The following is a 10110-nucleotide window of genomic DNA, read 5'->3' on the forward strand; positions in this document are numbered from 1 at the left end:
GACAAATAAATCGCCTGGCGACTAAGTTGCTCGTGCGTGCATGCCCTAAGTGAGAGGTCGCGGGAGTATAGAAGGCCGCGGTGCGGTGCGGTAGTCTGTTATGGCTTTAATGTACGACGCGGTAATCGGCATCCACTTTTTTTGAGGTCACGTCTTACCAGTTTTTAACATTAGCTCAAACATCCTGAAGTTGACTGTTTTGCTTTTGCGCATGTCTCTCTGTCTGCAAGTGACTGTCATTGTCAATTTGTCAGTAAAAAAATGTATTTGTTTATTTATTTATTATAAGATTTATATAAATTTAATGAAATGGATAAGATCGGAATCAAAAATGAATTCTTTCCGCACTACGGCACAATACCTTATTGCCACGCATGTTTAAGTTCAGACAGAGTTCTTTCAACTGTGACCGAATATGGCGATATCTATTACAAAATCTTGGATAATCAGAACATGGTAAGTGTTCGGTCAATGTAGAGATGACCGGCATATAAAATGTATTGCTGTGCAGACCGTCATAGGGCAAGAACTCTCGTATTTGTATATGTACGTCGTTAAGACACAGAAAGAAGAGCTTCACTCCTCCTCTGCCGACCGTCTGTTAATAGCCGGGTCCACACGGAGCGAGCATACGCGCGAGGCAATTTCCTCGCGCATAAAACGGCCAGTGTAGACGTGCCTCGCGCGCGCCGCCTCGGGCCGAGATATGCTCGCTCTGTGTGGGCCCGGCTTGGAGTAATGTATGTGTATAAACAAACTCCAGAGTTATAAGCGACGAAATAAAGAAAAAAAAAAAGAGCTAGTAGACAGTCTTCGCTTATAAATGGTCTTCTCCACATAGACCTTACCTCTCTTGTTTTATTATTTAATTTAGGTAATGAACACTAAGTATTGACACTAGGTTTAGTTTTATGAACTAAACTAACTTCATCTAAATGCAGTTTTTTTTTTAATTTTAGATGCTTCGAAATGATCTGAACTTATGCTGGGAATGTATAGCAATTCTAAAGAAAATCAGGATGTTCAAGAAGAAGATTGTAGAAGCCCAGAAGATACTTCAATTTTATTACACTAATAAACAGGTATGGCTATTTGGCTTTCTATAAATGTGACGTGTAAAATTATTATTTTATAAATAAATAAATAAATTGAATTATATAAAATCAAACTACAAAGTATAACATTTCATTTAATGTCCAAGTAGATAGAACAAGCCTCATCTAGCTATTGAATTATAATCTAAATGTAGTATTTACCTTAAGAGTCCCCGGCAAGCTCGGTTCTCCATAAAAACATAGTCACACACTCATTTTAAAACAACTAGCTAGATTGCTCTGAAACTTTGTACTTACAATAGGATAAGGTATATCTAGGTCTGTAATTAGTTTATGTAGCTTTAGAAATATAATATGGTTGCTAAACAGAAAAATATTTCTCCTTAGATAAAATATGCATCTTATAGGATTCTAATTGGAATAAATGTTTTTAAAATTTCAGGTTCCCTTTCCCCACCCTCTTTCAAATCTTACCCCCCACACCATTAACCACCAGATATGTTTAACATATGAAGAGAATGAAATAAAAGCTATCAAAGAAGAGATTGATGTTTACAATGAATTTGACCACTTTGATAATGACAATATCAAAGACGAACCTGAACCCAATGAGCCAAATGTCTTGGATAATGTTACGGTCTTGGATAATGTTACGGAAACTGTTCCGGAGACATCAAACGATTGGAAGGAATTTAACATGAGGAGAATAATGAATAGGAAAGCGAAGTATAGATTTTTGAATGCTAAACTGAGGAAACATAGAAAATTGTTAGTCAGGAAGATGCCGATAGAGCTTGGTGCTGTTTTGAATGGCTTGGAAGCGGAGAGGGGTGATGTATCGTTTTTAAACGAGGAGTATAAATGTGCGAGTTGTGTCGCAATGTGCCATGATGAGGATGGGTTGGCTAAACATCAGAAGAAGTATCATGAGGAGGTGAGATGTTTTAGTTATTCGTTGGGAAGTTCTTGCGAGGGAATTTATACATTTTATACAATTTAAAGGTCTGCAACACACTTGCTCTGCTCTGTTCATTTGCCTCCAATATCATAAAAAAAGTCAATTTTATTTTACATTGTTTCCTGGCCTAGTGGGTAGTGACCCTGCCTGTGAAGCCGATGGTCCGAATCCCCCCCCCCCTTTATAAACTTCCACCCCCCTTTTCACCACCTTAAAGGATGATTTCTGGAATAAAAACTACCCTATGTCCTTCTGCGGGACTCAAACTATCTCTATGCCAAATTTCAACTAAATCGGTTCAGCGGTTTAAGCGTGAAGAGGTAACACACAGACAGACAGACTTTCGCATTTATAATATTAGTATGGATTATATATATCCTTGTCTGAGTACCCTTAACACAAGCCTCCTTGGGCTTACTGGTACTTAGTCAATCTGTGTAAGAACATCCTATATATATTTGTTTATTGTAAAACTAGTTTGTGGGATGAAATGACATTGAGGTTAGTTGTGTTCCTCCATGCCTTCCATGTCTTCCTTTTTATTATTAGGCCTTTGTTTTTATTGAAAGGCATACTGCAAATATTCTTACAGGCAATTGGACCATACCAATGCAAAATATGCAAGACCCGCTGCCCATCCCAGGACAATCTTCAAGCACACCAGATGAAGCACTATTACCAGAGGGAATGCAAGGTGTGCCGGCTGCGGTGTTGCTCGCAGCCCTACATGGATAGACATCTCGAGCAGCATGACCGGATGGTGCAATGTTTATCCTGCGAACTGTGTTTCAAGTGAGTACACTTATTTTATCTATTTATCTATTAAGCCCTTTTATTCTGAGTTAGAATATGTCTCGTAGCTCAGCGTGCCGCTTGGCAAAGGCCTCCTCCAGCTCTTTCCATTGAGGTCTGTCGTGGGCCTTCTCCAGTTCGGGCCCGCTGTGAGTTTGAGTTTGTCCTCCCATCTTGTTCGAGGTCTCCTCTGGCTCCGTGTACAACCTCTTGGATACCAATCCGTTACTATTTTGCTCCATTTTTCCCGCCTGTCTCTCAACATGTGGCCAGTCCATCTCCACTTCTGCTGATCTATTTTAGTGAGTATGTCTTACTTTTGTTTTTTGTCTCAGGTCTTTATTTCTCATTTTGTTTGTTCCGGGAACACGCAGAGTACACTTATTACTGGAGGGAACACAAATGTGGCCAATAAATACCTTTGGTACTGAAAGTTTTTAAACCCACATAACCACCTACTGTTACTGGAGAAAGTAACTTAAGTAAGTAAGTAAAGTAACTTACCATCAGGTGGGATCGTGGTCAAACGCCTGCCTATTCATCATAAAAAATAAAAAAAATAAAAAAGTGCAACGGATATCTGTATCTGTACTAGCGTGACTGGATGGTTTCATCCATGGCTCTGAATCGTTTTTTTTTCAAAACCCCGAAATAGCCCAATATTTTTAATTATTTTATGGTCTTTACGTAGGGCTGAATCATGTATTTAGGTAACAACTTCGTATTATTAGATTGTCCCATTAAAAATGAAATAATAAACCAAAGAACGAAATGGAACGTAATAACACCGGTATTTTTTGTATGAAGAAAAAACCGGCCAAGTGCGAGTCGGACTCGCGCACGAAGGGTTCCGTACCATTACGGAAAAAAACAGCAAAAAAAATCACGTTTGTTGTATGGGAGCCCCATTTAAATATTTATATTATTATGTTTTTAGTATTTGTTGTTATAGCGGCAACAGAAATACATCATCTGTGAGAATTTCAACTGTCTAGCTATCACGGTTCATGAGATACAGCCTGGTGACAGACAGACAGACGGACAGCGGGGTCTTAGTAATAGGGTCCCGGTTTCACCCTTTGGGTACGGAACCCTAAAAGCCTTGGTTTCATAATTCATAGTTTGGTTTCAAGCTGTGTTTCAAATGAGACAAATGATGTTTTAAATTAAAGATCAGGATCCGTGTACATGGGTACACCTATTTTTTATGGTGTACCCGTGAAGGTAGTATGCGTAATATTCTCTCAGCATTAAGCGCTGGGGTAGTGTGCACGGGTACGTAGTGATCTTATAAGAATTACTTGGGTATCCCACAACACTTGGGTGTGGTGTGGGTAAACACATTATGTTATAACAGATTGACCAACGGTTTATGATCGATTTAGTGTTAACAATAAGGCTCTTTTGGCGTTTACTGTCAAGTTGTAAGGTTTATTGTTGTGTTTTAGGAACGTGCGGTTATTCTACAACCACTACAAGGAGTTACACGCGAAGTTCGTCTGCGATGTTTGCGGTAAGCGATGCAAGTCGCGCGCCATTATTGAGAAACATCTTAGGTAATTAAATGTAAATTATTCAACTTTATGGGCTATGTGACAACTGACAAGTTTAAGAGTTCACAAAGGACCTCACAAAAGTAACATTATTTTTACATAGTACTAGTAACATTCGATAGATGGCACTATTCAATCTTAAAGTGTGATACATGTTTAGATATTTAGTCTAGTGTGGGAATATCATCCATCCGGTTTTTCCCGGATTTGTCCCAGTTTCGAGCAGATCTCCAAACGCCAGGACAATCCGCAGGACAAAACAGTCCTCAGTGAATGTGTGAAGGCTGTGTTATTATGTCATAATTTACGTCGAAAAATCATGTGACGTTTTCAACCAAAAGGTACCACATTGTCGGTTTGTCGATAAGGTTGATTTCAAATTGAAGCTATATGAAAATAACGCCTTATTGACAACCGACGGCACCCTTTTGGTTGAAAACGGCACATATTGTGTATACGGGTTACCTGTGCCTTGGTAGTAATACTGTAATGCTGTGTAAGTAATTTGAATAAATATTTATATGAAATTCAAAGGTACCACTTCGGTTACGAATGCCCGTACTGCAAAAAGAAGCTGAAGAACTCCACGTCATACAAGAACCATGTAGAAACGCAGCACACATCTTCCGTCTCAGACAACTCGTACTGCGTGCAGTGCGACAGGAGATTCACGAGCGACCGCATGTACAAGCGGCACTTGCAGAGCAGCGCGGCGCACGCGGCAGAGCGAGACAACACTAGGTAACACGTGTATCCGCTTATATGTGACGATTTCAACCAAAAGGTACCACATTGTCGCTTGTCGATAAGGTTGATTTCGAATTGAAGCTGTATGGAAATAGCGCCTTATTGACAACCGACAATAAGTACCCTTTTGGTTGAAAATGACACATATTATGTATATCTAGGTACACGGACAGCGGTACTAACACAAAACACGCGGCTATGGGGGATAACATTAGGTAACCCGTATACACAACTATACCGAATACGTGTACCCGTAATTACCAGCAACAATACAACCTCCTCTCTGTCTGGGCCGATTTCAGTATGTCCTTGTAATAGATGGATACAGTCTAAGGAAAAAACGTGCCTCGAAAATCAAGAAAATTTGATTCTTGTTCAGAGGGCGCTACTAGCTTTGGCGCACTGTCGTATAGATGGCGTTGACGGTTTCGTTTGTTTTTTAACAATTTTAACGCATATCAGTGAAAGAACATGGGTCAAAATCATAAAAATAATTAATGCAAATAAAAAAAATCATTTATCCATATTTAAATACATTCTATCGTATTTTTATAAATCTTCATTTTTAGTTTTAAAGTGTGTCGACAAATGGCAGTGAATTTATTGGGGTTACAAAATTTACTATGACAGTACCGCTCTAGTATAAGTTACTCTATGTCCTTGTATGATTAAAAATTTACAAAAGAACTTGTTACATTTCGCTGAAATCATACAGGAACTCCTTGTTTGATTATTATTTACATAATTACAAATCCTTAAAAAGAATAGTGCCTGTTACGTAGCGTACCTTATACATGATACCGTATCATTAACATAGATACACATGCATATAAAATATATTAATAACGGGTCACTCACGTATTTTAAGTCGAAAACGCTCGACATGTTTCACTCCGTACCGAGGAGCGTCATCAGGAGCTTGCGTCGACGGTGACGGACCGGCGCAGACTGCGGGCCGCAGCCCTCCGCGCCCGTGCACGAGGCGCTAATGGTACGTGAGTGACCCGTTATTAATATATTTAATATGTCTGTGTCTCACGGAAGTTTTGTTATTAAAATAGATACACATGTATTGAATTTCAGTTTAATTTACATTTTGTTTGCAGGGCCAAGCGAAAGTACCCCTGCCCCGAGTGTAACAACGTGTATTCAAGGCGCACGTACATGAACAACCACTATCGACATGTCCACGCCAAGCAGAGCAAGTACTACTGCGAGGACTGCGACCGGGTGAGTAAGGGTACCCGGGTACCCGTTTAGTGTGCCATGCTCACTCATTGGGCATTTTGGACAGTGGAAAAAAATCAAAATGGCGGACGAATGTTTGAAATGTCACCGTATTTAACAAATGATTTCGCTTAAAATTTAGTTTTTTCTTTGCAAGTGTGATGAAATTCATTGTGTGTAACTCCGGGGGTAAGAATATTGCAAATTCGAGTTAAAATTACACTTACCCCCCCAAGTTGCACAATGTATTGTTCTAAGTGTGTGAATTGTTTCAGCATTTCCTGAATCGAACGAGGTACCTGGACCACAGACGGTTCCAGCACGACGGCGCGAAGAGAGACAAAGACAAACTGTGCAATATATGCGGCCGAGGGTTTGCGGTGAGCTATTTGTTTTTTTTAAACTACTTCTAAAATGTAAAATCCGTCCGTCCGTGCTAGTTAGATAGTTGAAATTTTAACAGATGATGTATTTCTGTTGCCGCTGTAACAACAAATACTAAAAAAGTACGGAACCCTCGGTGCGCGAGTCCGACTCGCACTTGGCCGGTTTTTCCAAGTTCCTCCGAACTAAAATCCGTTTTATTCGATGCTTTAAATATTGATTGCTATAATCTGCCCTATTCATAGACATAGTATAGTAGCATAGAGTAACTTATACTAGAGCGGTACTGTCATAGTAAATTTTGTAACCCCAGTAAATTCACTGCCATCTGTCGACACACTTTAAAACTAAAATTGAAGATTTGTAAAAATACGATAAAATGTATTTAAATATAGATAAATGATTTTTTTAATTTGCATTAATTATTTTGATGATTTTGACCCATGTTCTTTCACTGATATGCGTTAAAATTGTTAAATAACAAACGAAACCGTCAACGCCATCTCTACGACTGTAGGCCAAAACTAGTAGCGCCCTCTGAACGAGAATCAAATTTTCTTGATTTTCGAGGCACGTTTTTTCCTTAGACTGTATTCATCTATTACGGAGTTATATCTATCTTTGATAGTAGTTATAGACATGAAACCGAGCGACCAGGGGTAAGAGAAAAACATATTCATGTTTTGACAGGTTAATGTATGGCAGCATAATCCTTTTTCTCTTTCACTCTTATAAATTTCGGTATTTCGCCATCGCCTCTTACCTATGCTGCCATAACCCGACCATGAACCCGGTTAGTGATAAGGACAAAGCATGGCACTATTTTCTCTTTCCTCTTATAGGAATCGCAATAAGACTATCTTTCTCTATCAAAGAGTGTCAGGCCCTTGGCCCTATTATATCAGTGCATTTGTTTGTTCCGTTTATAGGGGATATTACGCAAAACTCTGCATAAGGGACGCCTCTACCACATACCGATTGTCTACCCCGAAATACGAAAATCGAAATTTCGTTATCCGCCTCTCTATCACTCTTGCATATTCGAGCGGTAAAGAGGCCAGATAACGAAATTTCTATTTTCGCGTTTCGCTGAACAAACCGCCTTGATGCATCAATGTCATAGTGAAAACTGTTTAAGGAATAGTTTGTATAAGTTACTCTATGGTTTATGTGATATGGATAGTGGTGCTCTCTGGCGGCAGAACATTGCAGTAATACTCCCTATTGTACGGGATTCTCTGTAGAAGTTTCTGTCCGGTGATAGGAAGGATTACGAAACAAAACAATAATATTTTAACTGATTTTGTTAATTAAAGTTTGTTCCCAAACTCTCTCGCTAAAACGTAAATCCGTAAGGAGTTCGTTTAGGAGGTGCAAGCGCGCACTGCTTGCCCTTAGAGCTGGTCAAAGACGCCTAGTCTTACTAAGATGGCATATAGTCGAGAAATTCGGAAGGGCACCGCCGTGGCGGGGTGGCCTAGGGGTTCATGGCGTTAGCCGCGATAGCTAAAGACGCCGGTTCGAATCCGGCCTTCACCACTGGAGGGCTTCGTCACTTTTTCTTTAATATATGACATCTATTACAGTTTTGTTAACCCAGTCAATTGATTTTTCTTCGTCTCAGCAATATATGTTGTATTTTACTCGACTTCCAAAAAATAGGGCAATTTACATTTTACTTGTTTCACGCATGTTTTGTTCTTAAATTGCAGGCAAACAGAACGCTAGTGAACCACATCCGGACGCACTCCGGCGAGCGTCCGTTCTCGTGCGAGTATTGCGGCGCCAAGTTCACGCAGAAACACGCCATGCTGTCACACGTCAAGTATATACACCTGAAGAGCAAGCGGAAAGCTAGCTGGCACGAGTAGCCACGTGTATCTAGGTACTCGTGTACGCCAGAGGGTTGCAGGTAGACGCGCTATGCTGTCACGTCAAGTATATACACCTGAAGAGCAAGCGGAAAGCTAGCTGGCACGAGTAGCCACGTGTATCTGGGTACCCGTGTACGCCGGAGGGTTGCAGGTAGACGCGCTATACTGTCACACATCAAGTAAAGTTTCGAGGACCGGTTTGACCCTGCCTGTGAAGCCGATGGTCCTGGGTTCGAATCCCGGTAAGGGCATTTATTTGTGTGATGAGCACAGATATTTGTTCCTGAGTCATGGGTGTTTTCTATGTATTGGAGTATTTATATATTATATATATCGTTGTCTGAGTACCCACAACACAAGCCTCCTTGGGCTTACCGTGGGACTTAGTCAATCTGTGTAAGAATGTGCTATAATATTTAATATTTATTTATTTAAGTATATACACCTGAAGAACAAGCGGAAAGCTAGCTGGCACGAGTAGCCACGTGTACCCGGGTACCCGTCCGTAAGTGTGTTGCAGTTGACGCGCTAAAATAAAAAGAACCCCTGATACTGATGTCGGTGTTGTGAAATAAAAAAAATCTGTTTTGTAATAATAATAGGGAAAGGTAAAAAAAATTTGGGATATGTACAATAATATTATGTACAATAATATACACGGTGGCAAAAAATAAGTGCGTTCCCGTTGCCGGAGGATTTGGGATTATACTGAGCAACTTTTACTATGAGACCAACCCCGGAATCGAGAAAAAAAATTTGGCTGATATTTTGGTTGGTCCATTTTCTACGGGAGGGAAATTTTTTTCGCGATTTCGTGGTTGGTCCATTGTCCCATAGTAAAAGTTGCTCAGTATAATCCCAAAACCTCCGGCAACGGGAATGCACTTATTTTTAGCCACCCTGTATATATATTAGCCAAAAAAACATCTGACCATAAACAGATTCTGTCCGTTGTGGAATTACCCTGTATATAAGCATTATGTATTGTTATTCTATGACTTTTGTGTTTTATATTTATATCCATATTGTAAAAAGCCATTACCTAAGAAAATAAATAAATAAGGGATAAATAGTGGTAATATCTTCTTTCCCTAGTTACTATTACATTTTGTTCGTACCATTACGAACGACGATCGTACGATTATAATCGTGGGGGGGGGGGGGGGGGGTTTCTAGGTTTTTAGGAGCATGATTTTTTGATTCCAGCATTTCCAGCAAGTCGCGCCTCCGCTTTAATTTGAGCGAACGCCAAAGGTCGAGTAGCATGAGAGCCGAGATCACATTGGTTCCAAGCTCCAAGCCAATTCCAAACTCTCCCCTCCTCCAGCTCGGTCTTCGGCCTTGCGTAGCTCGGCCTTTGGTGTCTCGTGTCACTTTAACTTGGTCGTTGTTCCAATCCCAACATTGATTATTTCCCACATCGACCTTTGGCTTTGCACGGAAGAGCACCGCAATTAGACGATCCGGGACTTTAGCACTATGCAAGTATGCAGAGCTCGTCTACTTGGACATAGGTTTTT

At 40.2% G+C, this 10110-nt stretch overlaps 1 protein-coding gene across 1 annotated transcript; it reads left to right on the top strand.

Moving 5' to 3' along the window:
• Nucleotides 1-238: 238 nt before the first annotated feature.
• Nucleotides 239-9563, top strand: LOC134753120 (zinc finger protein 879-like). The gene is made up of 9 exons (XM_063688890.1): nucleotides 239-456; nucleotides 960-1082; nucleotides 1498-1989; nucleotides 2606-2805; nucleotides 4254-4361; nucleotides 4893-5099; nucleotides 6212-6335; nucleotides 6608-6712; nucleotides 8429-9563. The coding sequence occupies exons 1-9, from the start codon at nucleotides 310-312 to the stop codon at nucleotides 8585-8587; spliced, it is 1665 nt and encodes a 554-aa protein (XP_063544960.1). The 5' UTR covers nucleotides 239-309; the 3' UTR covers nucleotides 8588-9563.
• The last annotated feature ends 547 nt before the right edge of the window (nucleotides 9564-10110 follow it).

The sequence above is a fragment of the Cydia strobilella genome, chromosome 26 (genome assembly GCF_947568885.1).
Source record: "Cydia strobilella chromosome 26, ilCydStro3.1, whole genome shotgun sequence".
NCBI lineage: Eukaryota > Metazoa > Arthropoda > Insecta > Lepidoptera > Tortricidae > Cydia > Cydia strobilella.